The 14,487-nt window shown below is 44.0% G+C and overlaps 4 protein-coding genes across 11 annotated transcripts in view; 3 read left to right on the plus strand and 1 right to left on the minus strand.

Annotated features, from left to right (window-relative positions):
• The window catches only part of CFAP70 (cilia and flagella associated protein 70), a 116,281-nt gene extending 113,041 nt beyond the window's left edge, over positions 1-3,240 (plus strand). For all 6 annotated transcript variants that reach the window (XM_050803409.1, XM_050803408.1, XM_050803407.1 and 3 more), the window contains 2 exons: positions 801-848; positions 2,947-3,240. In XM_050803409.1, the coding sequence (XP_050659366.1) occupies positions 801-848; positions 2,947-3,027 (129 nt within the window). In that variant the 3' untranslated portion in view covers positions 3,028-3,240. The remainder of the gene's footprint in view (positions 1-800; positions 849-2,946) is intronic.
• FAM149B1 (family with sequence similarity 149 member B1) overlaps positions 1-14,487 on the minus strand; it is a 519,129-nt gene that overhangs the window by 421,335 nt on the left and 83,307 nt on the right. The window lies entirely within an intron of this gene.
• On the plus strand, positions 4,638-10,001 carry MRPS16 (mitochondrial ribosomal protein S16). Of its 3 annotated transcripts, XM_050803578.1 has the most exons (4): positions 4,638-4,846; positions 5,302-5,562; positions 6,326-6,465; positions 7,682-8,142. In XM_050803578.1, exons 1-3 carry the CDS (start codon positions 4,834-4,836, stop codon positions 6,463-6,465), a joined length of 414 nt encoding a protein of 137 aa, XP_050659535.1. In that variant the 5' UTR covers positions 4,638-4,833; the 3' UTR covers positions 7,682-8,142. The 3 variants fall into 3 exon arrangements, with proteins under 3 accessions (XP_050659535.1, XP_050659534.1, XP_050659536.1); XM_050803577.1 differs by lacking the exon at positions 7,682-8,142 and having other exon boundaries at positions 6,326-6,578; XM_050803579.1 differs by lacking the exons at positions 6,326-6,465; positions 7,682-8,142 and adding an exon at positions 9,778-10,001 and having other exon boundaries at positions 4,640-4,846.
• On the plus strand, positions 10,106-14,417 carry DNAJC9 (DnaJ heat shock protein family (Hsp40) member C9). The gene is made up of 5 exons (XM_050803539.1): positions 10,106-10,285; positions 10,468-10,608; positions 11,101-11,355; positions 13,343-13,429; positions 13,753-14,417. Exons 1-5 carry the CDS (start codon positions 10,106-10,108, stop codon positions 13,867-13,869), a joined length of 780 nt encoding a protein of 259 aa, XP_050659496.1. The 3' UTR covers positions 13,870-14,417.

Consider the following 14,487-nt stretch of genomic DNA (forward strand, 5'->3'; position numbering starts at 1 on the left):
TAGCTTCATAACCCTCGCAAGTTACTTATCCTCTCTGTAAACTGGGAATAATAAATAACAGTAGTTATCTCCTAGGTCTTGAGGATTAAGAATGAACTTAAAGCACTAAAAACAATATCAATAATGAAAACAATGTAAATCACATAGTATGGACTGGTAAGTGTTAATTATTATTAACAGAATGGCTTCAATCGTAAGAGGAACAAATGACTCATGGTGCTTTCAAAAAGGTGAGAGGCCAGGTTATCTTTAAGCTTTTCAAAATGAAGGAGGAATTTTTTTTCCCTTTTTTTTTTTTTTTTTTTGAGATGGAGTCTCACTCTGTCGCCCATGCTGGAGTGCAGTGGCACAATCTCAACTCACTGCAGCCTCCACCTCCTGGGTTCAAGCGATTCTCCTGTCTCAGCCTTGCGAGTAGCTGGGACTATAGGTACGTGCCACCACACTCAGCTAATTTTGTGTATTTTTAGTAGAGATGCGGTTTCACCGTGTTAGCCAAGATGATCTCAATCTCCTGACCTCGTGATTCACCCGCCTCGGCCTCCCAAAGTGCTAGGATTACAGGCATGAGCCACTGTGCCCAGCCAGGAGGATTTTTTTTTTTTTTTTTTAAAAAAAACCTTTTTCTCCCTACCATCTTTCATTTGCTAGCTTTCCCTCTGAATTCAGAAGTTTTAACTGGAAGGTGTAGAAGCCTCTGCCTTAGGTGTAGGTGCCTCTGCCTTAACTGAGGCAATGTATTTTCCTTACCATAATGTTTATGACCTGTCATCATCACCAGCTGCTGTCCTTTTTTTCAGGTTGGGCGGCAATTAGAAGCTGAGCAGGCCTACAAGTACATGATTAAGGTATGACACAGATGCCTCTGTCATTTGCCTGCCCCATGTTGAGGGTGGGAAATTAGGAGGGAGGTACTGGCTTAATTCAGGATTTTCATAATGTGAATATTTTTCTAGAGGCTTTTCTTAGCATCTTTGCCATTGTTGTGGGGCTGCTGGGTTTGTAATAATAACCTATGTATTATCATGGGTGATCTTTCTTCCAACTCTTTAGAGAGAATATATAATAGTTAATAGAAAGGTAGCCTGGGAGTCAGTCAACCTGAATTATGATTCTGGTTTTGCCATTAACTTACTGTGTTAATATTGTGGGCTTCATTTTCCTCGTGTAATATGTAGGGGTTGGTCTAGTCTAGGGGGTCAGCAAACATTTTCTGTAAAGGGCAAAATAGGAAATTTTGGGGGATTTGTAGGCCAAATAGTCTGTTGCAACTACTGAACTCTGCACTTGTAGTACAAAAGCAGCTATAGATAATACATAAGTGAATGGCTGTATTCCAGTACAATTTTACTTACAAAAAAACGGGTAGTGGCTGGGCATGGTGGCTCACGCCTGTAATCCCAGCACTTTGGGAGGCTGAGGTGGCTGGATCACAATGTCAGGAAGTGGAGACCATCCTGGCTAACGGTGAAAACCCGTCTCTACTAAAAACACAAAAAAATTAGCAGGGTGTGGTGGCTGGCACCTGTGGTCCCAGCTACTCAGGAGGCTGAGGCAGGAGAATGGTGTGAACCCGGGAGGTGGAGCTTGCAGTGAGCCGAGATCATGCCACTGCACTCCAGCCTGGGCGACAGAGCAAGACTCCGTCTCAAAAACAAACAAATAAAAAACAGGTAATGAGCTGGATTTGGCTCATGAACAACCCCTGGTCTGTTCTATCAGTTACATATACATATATATTTTGAGACAGAGTCTTGCACTGTTGCCCAGGCTGGAGTGCAGTAGCACGATCTTAGCTCACTGCAACCCCCACCTCCTGGTTCAAGCGATTCTTGTGCCTCAGCCTCCCAAGTAGCTGGGATTACAGGTATGTGCCACCATGTCCAGCTAATTTTTGTATTTTTAATAGAGACAGGGCTTTGCTATGTTGGCCAGGCTGGTCTCAAACTCCTGGTCTCAAGTGATCTACCCACTTCAGCCTCCCAAAGTGTTGGAATTACAGGTGGGGGCCACCATGCCTGGCCTGTTCTATTAGTTATGAATTCCAAGTAACTTGACTTGAAAGACAGTGGTTTAAATAAGTTAGTTTTTTCTCATCTAATGAAAAGTCCAGGGCTCATACCACAGCTCCACAATGTCATCAAGGAACCCAACATCTATCTTTGTGCTGCACTAATTGTAGCATGCAGTTTCTATCCCTCATAGTTGCAAGACAGCCAGTGTAACTTGCTATCATATCCATGTCTCAGGCAAGCTAAAGAACAATAAGGGAAAAAGGAAAAAGGGGCCATGCTACTTCACTTCCCTTTAAAGGACTTTCCCTAAATAAAGGGCTTCTCCAGGTGTCCTACCCAATGACTTTAGTTTACATTTAATTGGGCCACAATTGGTCATGACTACCTCTAGCTGCATGGGAAGCAGGAAAATGTGTCTTTTTAGCTGATTGCATTGCTGCCTTGAAAAGAAATTAAGATTTTGTTACTAAGAAAAAATCGGTATTCAGTAGGCTCCTAGATGCCTCTACTACATTTCTAGATTCTAACACTAAAACCAGATCTAATATAAGCCTATGATTTCTGTCTCTGATTCCCTGATATCACTTGCCAGATGGGAATACTATGCATTAGCCAAGAGATGCTGGTAATAATGTGAACACTTTTTAAAAATAAAAAAGTAGACTTTAATGAAGTTATCTTACAAAAAAATGTACAAATCATGACTGTTCAAAGTGCTTGATGAATTTTCACAAAGTAAACATATCCATGTAACCAGGACAAGGTTCTAAGGTCTACTGGAGTTTTCACGAAGTAGGGAAAGAGGAAGAGCCAATTCCATCCCCGGGAACTATGTTCTTTAGCTGTAGCCCCACAAAAGCGGGGTCTTCAAAGCCACATAAAGTATATCATGTATGACATATATATTTCCATTTCTTTCTCTTTCATGTAGCTGAAATTGAAAGATGAGGCTCTGCTTGCAGAGATCCACACACTACAGGAAACAGTTGGCTTTGGAAATCCATCTTTCTGATACCCCTCCAGCTGAACAATTTTCCGTATGGGACTCTTGAGTTCCTTTCCTTCCCAGAGAGTTTCACCATATCAAGTCTGGAGCTGGAGAACGAAAGAATCTTCACCATAAACAGAGACCCATTCATTTATTTCCATTGGCTATGTTACTGGATGTTTTACTGGTTGACAAGAAACTGGGTCACAATAAAAAATGAAGATATGAAACTCAAAATTCATCAGTGTGGTTCTGGAGTTAACGTATACTGAATTATATGTAGGTATTTTTTTTTTTTTTTTTTTTTTTTTTTTTTTTTTGAGACGGAGTCTCGCTTTGTCGCCCAGGCTGGAGTGCGGTGGCCGGATCTCAGCTCACTGCAAGCTCCGCCTCCCGGGTTTACGCCATTCTCCTGCCTCAGCCTCCCGAGTAGCTGGGACTACAGGCGCCGCCACCTCGCCCGGCTAGTTTTTTGTATTTTTAGTAGAGACGGGGTTTCACCATATTAGCCAGGATGGTCTCGATCTCCTGACCTCGTGATCCGCCCGTCTCGGCCTCCCAAAGTGCTGGGATTACAGGCTTGAGCCACCGCGCCCGGCCATATATGTAGGTATTTAGTTATATAAATAACTATAATTGCTATAATTATATGGCATATATATACATATAATAAAATTAAGGTATAGTGGGGTCATTATTAGGGTTTCTGATGAAAGCTTATTGGATCACTCCTGGAGGAAGTCTGGTGCTAAGGTCTCTGGCCAGGTTCAGTTAACTGAAATACAAGAATTAAGGCATCATTTTCAAAGGTGGCCCTGGAGGAAGACTGCTATGCTGGGTCACTGTATTAGAGCAAAGAGCATGTTAGCCCTTTGGAACTAACAATAAACGAAAAAAGCTGAATAGAGAGGTCTTTGCTGAAGGTGGAGCTATTGACACCTTCTCACTACTGACACCTTCTCACAGGCATCTTCATGGATCTAAACCACTAGGGCTCCAAGGAGACACCATTACCCTCATCACTGAGGCCATATTCTAGGGCTACAGATGTTTAAAAAAAAAAAATTATACTTCACCTCTGCCCTGGATCACAGCACGGCAAAAGCAGGAATAACCTCTCCTTTATTTTTTAAGGTGTGATTGCCTCGACAGGGGTGGGATGACAATAGGAGGAAAGGTGAGAGGTAAATTAGTTAACGAGAAAGATAAAGTAAACTCTAGTCACTTATAATCCTTCTTCTAGTCTCAGCCCTGACACTACCTCCTCTGTGAAGTCTTCCTCAGCAAGCATTAAGTCTGCCTTCTCTGCTCGCTCTCCTTGCACTGAGTACTATTGATCGCCCTAGTTTCTCCGCTGTCATCTCACGGTCTCCCCAGCGGACTGTGAGCTCCACGAGGAAAGGACAGCGCCCTTTGGTATTTGCCTTCTCAGCGTTGCGCCTGGGCAGCAACGCCTGCAAGATGGATGGATGGTGTAGCATTTCTCTTGGAGCGCCTGGGATTCGCCCAAAACTTCTGACTCCAGCAGAGACTCAGAAGCCTGAGAGGGATCGCACCGTCACGCCCACAAGACACCACGAGAAACGTCTCTTTTGCAGCAGTTTAAGGTACGTTAGGGGTCACCGTGTTGCATTGTGGGAAGTGTAGGGCGGCAAGCGGAAGAGGCGGGGCGAGTGGACCATCCGCTTCCGGAGTCAAGGTTTTCGGGCTTTGGACGTCTAGGCGGTGCGGCTTGCAATTTGTTTCTGTCTGTCTTCTGCCTTGCTAAGGCCGTAGAGCTGGTGCGTGCGGGTAGCGGGGCGCTCCGAGCAGCCGTATGCCGGCGGCGCCATGGTCCACCTCAGTGAGTCATCGGGTCCCCGCGAGACGTACCGGGCGGTCACGGGGCTCGGGAGTTCGGGGCCGGGTCGGGCGGTGCTCTCCCAGGCGCGATGGAGGCAACCCGAACCTGAAGCAGCCACACTGCCTTACATTTGATCCTCCTCTCAGTTTTTTCCCCACTTAATCACCGGTGAAAAATTTCCACCACACTGAAGCAGCTAAGGTTCCCACAAGGTCACAGAGCCTAGTGAATGGGAAGCCCATGCCGAGTGGGTTTGGGTATGAGGAGGAGGTCATTGCTGGCTGGAGTGGCCAAGAGGGGTTTCACAAAGAAGAATAGCATCTAAACTGAATTGACAGGAATAGATTGGAAGTGAGACATTTCAGTGGAAAAAGGGAACTGTGCTGTCTGTGTCATTTTGCCCTTTCTGTGCTGGGTTTTTTTTGTGTGTATCCTAACCACCTGCTTTTCTACAGGTCCTCTCCTCTACAAGTCCTACCGTGGGGGCCACTTAACCATCCGCCTTGCCCTGGGTGGCTGCACCAACCGGCCCTTCTACCGCATTGTGGTTGCTCACAACAAGTGTCCCAGGGATGGCCGTTTCGTAGAGCAGCTGGGATCCTATGATCCATTGCCCAACAGTCATGGAGAAAAAATCGTTGCCCTCAACCTAGACAGGATCTGTCATTGGATTGGCTGCGGGGCCCACCTCACTAAGCCTATGGAAAAGCTTCTGGGTAACTCAGTTCTGGTCTTACCTTATTGAGGGGATTTTAAACTGAAGTCAGCTCCAGGACAGTGGGTATAAGAATGATTTTTGGCGGGGCATGGTGGCTCATGCGTGTAATCTCAGCATTTTGGGAGGCTGAGGCGGGTGGATCACTTAAGGTCAAGAGTTCGAGACCAGCCTGGCCAACGTGGTGAAACCTCGTCTCTACTAAAAAAAAAAATTAGCTGGGCGTGGTGGCACACGCCTGTAGTCCCAGCTGTTGGGGAGGCTGAGGCAGGAGAATCACTTGAACCCAGGAGTCGGAGGTTGCAGTGAGCCAAGAGCGCATCACTGCTCTCCAGTCTGGGCAACAGAGGGAGATTCCATCTCAAAGAAAAAAAAAGAATTATTTTCATTCCCTCTACACTGCTCAGGACTGAAGTGGAAGCTGAAGTTGTGATCTAATTGGCATTTTGAATCTGGAGGCCCCTTTTGTGGACTCCTTTGTAAGACTTTTTGGGTGACTGGTATTTTATGCTAAAAGTGGGAATAGTATGTTTTGAATGGTCATCTGTCAGTTTATCTTTTTTAAAGTAAGGGGAATATTATTAGGAAGTAGACATCCACTGTCTCCTTGCCGGGGAGAAGCAGTACAGAGTTTGGCAAGTGAGGAGCATGGTTTGCATCCATGCACTGGGTCAGATCTCAGACCTCAGTTCTGTGAGACAGAGTTCCTAGGGAAGCATTGGCTTATACGGTGTTATAATAAGTGAAAAATCTGTTGCTTTTAGGTCTTGCTGGCTTTTTCCCTCTGCATCCTATGATGATCACAAATGCTGAGAGACTGCGAAGGAAACGGGCATGTGAAGTCCTCTTAGCTTCTCAGAAAACAGATGCAGAAGCTACAGATACAGAGGCTACAGAAACATAAGTGAGCTGACTTTAGTGAGCATAGCAGTGGGAACAAAGTCAAGGTTCTCTTGAAACACTCTGCAGAGATCTTAATTTTGTTAGATTTGGAGTTCAATAAATGGAGTATCCTGAGTTGTCCTTGCTCCTCTGGCCTGACCTGCACAGGGCCCATGGAGAGATTTATTCTTGTGTGACTTAGCGCTGGATGTGGGTACTAATTAGCTTTTTTGGACTTTGTCTTGGGATAGACAGTGACTGTGGGAGGATTGGACTTTTGAGTGGGGCTCTGGGTCTCTTGGACAACTTTACAATCTACTGGCTTCCAAGACATCCTGCTTCAAAACCCCCAGCCAGACTATTCACGGCTTGTTCAAATCTTCATGTTCATCTCGCAAGTGTAAGAACAGTTACCTTTCTCACTGATTTTGTAATTGGAGATTTATATTGTCTTGCTTAATGCATATTCTTTTTTTTTTTTGAGATGGAGTCTCGCTTTGTTGCCAGGCTGGAGTGCGGTGGTGCAATCTCAGCTTACTGTACTCTCCACCTCCTGGGTTCAAGCGATTCTCCTGCCTCACCCTTCCGAGTTGCTGGGGAGCTACAGGTGTGTGCCACCACACCCAGCTAACTTTTTTATTTTTAGTAGAGATGCGGTTTCACCATGTTGGCCAGAATGGTCTTGATCTCCTGACCTTGTGATCCGCCCACCTTGGCCTCCCAAAGTGCTGGGATTACTGGCGTGAGCCAGCACTCCCGGCTTTAATGCATATTCTTAAATATACAAATGTAAATTTGTTATGAAAATTGCTTTTGGGGTTTAATAACCTACCTTTTAAGAATGAGAAACTGCTGGGCTTAAGGGAGTTCAGAATGAATCAAGATTGAACCATTCAAATGTGGCTGTGATTTCTGCATATATCATAGATGGGATCCTTCTGAGAATACTGGAATAGGGAATTAGGACACCAAGCCAATTCAGCTGTGAACCTTATTCTTGTACTTTTCTTTCTTGCTGGTAATTTTATGGAGACGGTTAAGAAACCTGCTCTGTGTTAGGATAAACTGTATACCAATAATTTTGACAACCTGTGATGAGTGATGCATTTTACTTCCTGTATCTTTTCCTTCCTACCTTGATGCCAGTAATTTATAAGGGATCTTACAGTTTGAATGTATTTGAATAACTTCAGTATACTTTAGCTCTACTTTTTTATTTGACTCACAACTATCCATAGGTCTCAAGCATTCCCATGTGTTTTAAAAGCCTGAAGTCAGTGAGATGAAATTCAACATCAAGAATTTGAAGTAACTTGTGAGGAAATAATGCAATGGCTCACACCTGTGATCTCAGCACTTTGGGAGGCTGAGGTGGAAGGATCACTTGAGACCAGTTTGAGTCCAGCCTGGGCAACACAGCAAGACCCCATCTCTACAAAAAATTTAAAAATTAGCTGGGTGTGGTGGTTCTCACACATAGTTCCAGCTACTCGGGAAGCTGAGGCAGTAAGATCACTTGAGCCCAGGAGGCCGATACTTAACTGTGATTGTTCCGCTACAGTCCAGCCTGGGTGACAGAGTAAGACCCTGTCTCAAAAAGAAAAGAAAACATTACATAATTTGGCTACAGCATAATAATTAATTTTATTTTCTGGTTTTTTGAAAATTTTAGTTGCAATAAAAGAGTATTTCAATGTGCTATTTCAATTTTCAGTAGCAAATGTGTATATAGAAAAATGTTAAAATTGATGTATTTGAGTACCTTAAAAAATATGAGAAACTGGAAGGAAGATAATATCGTAAAGCACCTACATATGTCCTAGGCCTTTTGTTTACAAGATTATTCGTGACGATTGTAAGGCATGAAGGCAGGTAGGATTATCTCTGTTTTACAGATAGGGAAGCTGAGGCCTAGAGGTGGAAACTTGCCCAGTGATGTAAGATTCATACCCCAGTTGTGCCCTCCTGGAAAGCCCTTCCCAACATATTATGTTGTCCATAGAGGGGGAAAAAATGAGCAAAGACAGATGTCTTAACTCTGTTTGCACCCCACTGGTTGGAAATGCTGGGGTACTTTCCCTCTAGCCCTGCAGGAAAAACTATACTGAAACCCAAAAAGCACAAAACACAAAAACTCTTACCTAACAGGACTTTCACCCTACACATTGGTGGAGGTAACATGACCCAAGCCCCCGTCTTAATAACAAACTGCTGAAGCAAAGGCGCTTTCTTTTAATAATCTGTGAAGTTCACAGCTGGGTTTGAACATGTTGGATCCCAGGTGGCAGGGATCTGTTTTACAGATAGGGAAGCTGAGGCCTAGAGGTGGAAACTTGCTGTTTCTGTTATGTGACTAAGATATAGGAAATTTATAGAGGAGGTTCTGTCAATGTGCCCACTTATTTTGTGTTTTATGTTCTGAGAACGATTACCAGCCATCTTAAATTCTGTGGTTGGCAACCCCCCCCCCCCCGGGGTTGTTGCTGGTTGGCCCCTGCTTGCTTTGAGACTTTGATGCCAGGGCAGGTTGAGAGGAACTGACTTCAGCTGAGTTTGATCTTGGATGTGGGAAAGAGAAATGCTTTGAAAATCATGGCAACCCTGGGAGGTTTAAAAGATATTAATGTATCCTGGAGAGTTTGAGGCTTTGCAGAAACTTATTGGCAGAGCAGAATGATTCTGAAAATGCTAAATCAGTCGGGATAAGATTTGATAAGGTATTTTTCTGCCAACTCGGGTATTCACTTAGCATTGTTTATCCTTTGTCTAATACATGTATACGCATACTTCCTTTGTGAGCTTCTCCTACTTCCAAAGTTTTATCCCCAGCTTCAGCCTTGCTTTGGGTCTCCAGGCCCAAGTTTCTCACCATCTCTTGGATGATTGCTCCAGCCTACCCTGCTGCCACCTGGGATCCAACATGTTCAAACCCAGCTGTGAACTTCACAGATTATTAAAAGAAAGCGCCTTTGCTTCAGCAGTTTGTTATTAAGACGGGGGCTTGGGTCATGTTACCTCCACCAATGTGTAGGGTGAAAGTCCTGTTAGGTAAGAGTTTTTGTGTTTTGTGCTTTTTGGGTTTCAGTATAGAGTTTTTCCTGCAGGGCTAGAGGGAAAGTACCCCAGCATTTCCAACCAGTGGGGTGCAAAATTATTTGGGCCTACAGCTTTACCTGTTCCTTTCGGGAACATTTTTGAAAAAAAATCTGTTGAACCATGTGAAATTGCTGAATGCTGATGTTTGGCCATTTTCTACTTAAAAAATAGGCCAGCAGTTTGTAAATTCAAGCTAATATATGAACTTTTTGAAAAAGCTGTTCTGTGACACTAAAAGGTAAGACGGACGCCAGATTTCCAGAGCAAGGGGAGGAGAGAACCGAGCAACATCACTTCCTTGAAGACCTGGCTCCTGCGCGCTGCCGGCCTAGGACTCCGACTCCACGCGCCAGTGTTATTTACTCGGGCCCGCGCCTGCCTCGTCACGGCTCGTTTTGCGGCCGCCGTAAAGCGCGGATGCGCGCGGGCGGGGGGGCGGTCACGCCCCTTCAGTGCTTGTGACGCAGGCGCCCTGGGCATTTTGGGCGGGAAAAAGAAGCAGTCCTGGGTTGTACCCGGCACGGTTGGCAGCAGCTCCTTCCTCTGAGGTCGTATCCCTGCCCGGCATGGGGCTGCTGGAGCTTTGCGAGGAAGTGTTCGGCACCGCCGACCTTTACCGGGTGCTGGGTGTGCGACGCGAGGCTTCCGACGGCGAGGTCCGACGAGGCTACCACAAGGTGTCCCTGCAGGTACACCCGGACCGGGTGGGCGAGGGCGACAAAGAGGACGCCACCCGTCGCTTCCAGGTATGCAGGGTCACGCCCCGAGGCCGACGGGCCGCCAGGATGTCCCCAGCCTTTTGGCCGCCGGGCCCCGTCCCGGGGGAGCGCGCTGAGCTCCGCTTGGCGCCGCCTTCTGATCTTTATTTCTCGCGCCGCGGTTTCGGTGGGAGGAGCAGGGGCGATTTACGGATACTCTCTGCCCTCAGATCCTGGGAAAAGTCTATTCCGTTCTCAGTGACAGAGAACAGAGAGCAGTGTACGATGAGCAGGGAACAGTGGACGAGGACTCTCCTGTGCTCACCCAAGACCGAGACTGGGAGGCGTATTGGCGGCTACTCTTTAAAAAGGTAAAGGACTCTGGAGATTTCTTTATGGCTATTACCATCCATCAACAAACCTTTATTGACTGCCTCTAAGATCTTGTATTTTGTGTTAATTTTGTAGGAATTAGAATTTTTGAGTTTGGCCTTGAAATATAAATACACGCACACTTACTGAAACAGGCTTTAAATTTCCTGTTAATGTGATTGTTGCACTGAAAAGGGCAGATTTATTTTTTTTTGCAGGATGTTCTTTATTTTACATATCCAAATGTAAGTCCTGATTCTGGATCTCCTTTCACCGTTGGAAACTTCTCTGGTCCCTAGTTAGCAGATACGAAGATTGGATTTAAAAAGGAGGACTCCGGAAAAGCTTAAAGCATAGAAAATTTGGTTCAATAATTTCAACTCAAGCAACTGTTGCATTGCAGCAATTCAACACCTAACTCTAGTTTTACTAATGTATCTTTTATTTAAAGTAAAATCCTCAAAGTTAAAGCAAATCTCCTTTGTTATCAGATATCTTTAGAGGACATTCAAGCTTTTGAAAAGACATACAAAGGTTCGGAAGAAGAGCTGGCCGATATTAAACAGGCCTATCTGGACTTCAAGGGTGACATGGATCAGATCATGGAGTCTGTGCTTTGCGTGCAGTACACAGAGGAACCTAGGATAAGGAGTATCATTCAGCAGGCTATTGACGCCGGAGAGATCCCATCCTATAATGCCTTTGTCAAAGAATCGAAACAAAAGATGAATGCAAGGAAAAGAAGGGTAATATTTTGAATACTGTTGATTTATATTTTGACTGCTTCCAAAAAGGATTTGAGGGTATTTACAGCAGTGGAAGTAAATATAAAACTCCAGAAGTAAGGACTAGGGTTAACTTGATCCACAGTTCTGATCTGATAAAATGGGCATACCAGTTCATCAAGAGACCTTTTTCTAGTATGTTGTGCTTAAGATGATTTTTATTGCATAGATTGTTTAAAATTACCATAGTAAAGTAGCGCTGAAATCTTTTTTCTTCTGGGCCAATTCTTACAGCATTGCTGAGGCATTTCTCAGGAGATAAAGTTAGTGGAACCCAGGTACACAGGATGGGCAGTGAGCCTTACTCGGTTGAGGGGGTAAAAAGAGAATGACAGAGACTGTCTTGTTAAAAGTGCAGATTTTTGGGCCTTTGCCCAGAGTTTGATTCTTGAATTGAACACAGAATTTCTTTTCTTTCTTTTTTTTAAAGAAAAACTTCAGCCGTCCCCAACCATTTTGGTACCAGGGACCTGTTTTGTGGAAGACAGTTTTTTCAGTGACAGTGGGGGTGAGGAGAGTTGTTGGGGGTAGTTCAGGATGAAACCTTAGATCATCAGGCATTAGATTCTCTTAAGGAGCACACAACTTTTAGAACCATTGCTGCCCTCATGAGTGCCCTCAGGAACTTTTCTGCAGCTTTTACATAGGAGATGCATGCGGAGAGAAAGCTGACGTTTTTGATTCCGGTGAAAATTCAAAGGGCCTGTTTTGCCTAAATAAGAGGCTGACCTTTCTGGTGAGCTGAGGGGAGCAGTGGAGTGTATATCAAGAGCATTTTGGTTCATAGGCTACACCTGCTAAGACTCAAGCTGACAGTCAAATCTTAAGTTGTTCATTTCCTGAGATGAAACTGAGCACAGCTGCATTCACAGTAGACTGTTAACTTGAGAAACTTCCCTAGAGTTTGAGGAGAAAAATGGCATAGTTTTGAGAGACTGTTCAACAAACCTTAGGGGGATGCTGAATTTAAAGAGATAATTTGAATACAAGGAAATGGGTGTCTTATTGGGATGGGGATTCTAATGTATCATCATCCTCAGTATTAATAGCATTAATTGCTAGTTAGAAAATTCACAAGGGGTGTTGGGGCATCTTATAGTTGTTACCCTAAGGTGTGCTTGTGGTATTTTGTAAACAATGCTCTAGGAACACTTGGCAAAGGAAGGCTGTTTTGAAATCAGGTAAGTAAATGTTAAAACTGAGTTTATTGATGTTGTTTCTTCTGACTACCCAGAAGTCATTTTAAACTGGGGTTGTTCACAAGGCACCACCAGTCCCATGTAGTAAATTGGGTTTCCAGGGGAGGAATTGGAAGTACCTGTATCCTGGCAATTGCATCATTTTCTTTCTTTCTTTTTTTTTTTTTTCCTTCTTTTTTCTAAGAGATGGCATCTCACTCTATCATCCAGGCTGGAGTGCAGAGGCATGATCACAGCTCAGTGCAGCCTCGAACTCCCAGGCTGAAGCCATCTTCCCACCTCAGCCTCCCTAGTAGCTGGGACTACAAGCACATACCACCACACCAGGCTCATTTCTTTTATTTTTTGTAGAGATGAGGTCTTGCTGTGTTAACCAGGCAGGTCTCAAACACCTGAGTTCCAGTAATCCTCCCACCTTGGCCTCCCAAGGTATGGAGATTACAGGTGTGAGCCACCATATCTGGCCTCATGTTCCCTTTTATCACCATGTGATTTATGAGTGCCAAAGTACTTCCTACCTCTAGTAAGTAGAATTGGGGAAAAAACAAATGGTAATTGGAATCGGAGGATCTATGCTTGCTGTCAGCATTGTTGCCTTTTAATGAATGACATAGTTATGTAATTCTGTTCATTTTGTCTATTCATATAATCCTCAAATTGAAACAGTATTATAGATTTGTTTTTGGGAAAGAGAATGTATTTTAAGCATTTTCTGGTGGCCCTGAGTCTCATGTGAGTTTCTGTTTCAGGCTCAGGAAGAGGCGAAAGAAGCAGAAATGAGCAGAAAGGAGTTGGGGCTTGATGAAGGCGTGGATAGCCTGAAGGCAGCCATTCAGGTAAACTTGGCAGTTTGTTGCCACATCTTTAATGATCTGATTCCTATTGCTAATATTTTCTTTGGAATGTTGTATTTTGTTTTCTTCTTTTAAGACATAAGTCGCATACCATCCGTTTGTCCTTTTAAAGTGTACAGTTTGGTGGTTTTTAATGTATTTACAAAGTTTTACAATTATTAACACCAATTGTAGGACATTTTCACCATTCCAAAAAAACTCCTACCCATTAGTAGTTACTCCACTTTTCCAGCCCCTGGCATCCACTAAGTACCTTCTGTCTATGGATAATGTTGTGAAAGCTTGTGTTTTAACTTCTCAAACAGAGCAGACAAAAGGATCGGCAAAAGGAAATGGACAGTTTTCTGGCTCAGATGGAAGCAAAGTACTGCAAATCTTCCAAAGGAGGAGGGAAAAAATCTCTCAAGAAAGAAAAGAAATAATGGAATTTTTCTCTTCAAAGGTCCTTAGGTGTAAATTGATGCCATCGTAGGCAAGGTGCAGGCAAGATTTGAAGGCAGAAGTCAACTCTTGAGAAAAGGTGTCTTTCCAGCCTGAATTTTTCAGATTGACTAGACCAAGCATCTTAGTATTTCCTAGAAAGCACTTGACATTGTGTGAGGTCTTACCAGAAGGAACTTGGTGGTGACGGTTGGAAGGGCGGAGGGAGGTAGTGTCCTTCCTGACAGCACTTGCCTCCATAGATCTTCGGTACACAGAACTCTTATCTAAGATGTGGTTCTGTTCATGCTGTTTTCTGCAGTGTGCGTGTCTGTTAGATTAGGCTCTCTACCCAGCTAGAACATCTTCCAAATACTTGCTGGACAGCTGTCTTCCACATACTTCCCAGTTTACATTTGGTCTTAATGATCTTGAATAGACCCTCTCTTCATTTTACTCAGCCAGGTTTTGTACTGATGTACGGGTGTTAAATTACTTCAAGCATTTTTGTAAGAGTTGTATATGATTAAATAAAAAAAGTAAAACATGATGATTAAGTTCTGGGGGCTTTGTAAATGATCCCAGTAAAAATGTGACCTAGAATAAATGCGAATGGTGTT

Source organism: Macaca thibetana, chromosome 9, assembly GCF_024542745.1.
Source record: "Macaca thibetana thibetana isolate TM-01 chromosome 9, ASM2454274v1, whole genome shotgun sequence".
Taxonomy (NCBI): Eukaryota; Metazoa; Chordata; class Mammalia; order Primates; family Cercopithecidae; genus Macaca; species Macaca thibetana.

Bases quoted from the DNA above. Each gene is read 5' to 3' on its own strand.
- MRPS16 (XM_050803579.1), top strand. The intron at 5,563-9,777 runs GTAACTCAGTTC...TGACACTAAAAG, and splicing joins GCCTATGGAAAAGCTTCTGG to GTAAGACGGACGCCAGATTT.
- DNAJC9 (XM_050803539.1), top strand. From the start codon at position 10,106: ATGGGGCTGCTGGAGCTTTGCGAGGAAGTGTTCGGCACCGCCGACCTT. The intron at 10,286-10,467 runs GTATGCAGGGTC...CTCTGCCCTCAG, and splicing joins ACGCCACCCGTCGCTTCCAG to ATCCTGGGAAAAGTCTATTC. The intron at 11,356-13,342 runs GTAATATTTTGA...TTTCTGTTTCAG, and splicing joins TGAATGCAAGGAAAAGAAGG to GCTCAGGAAGAGGCGAAAGA.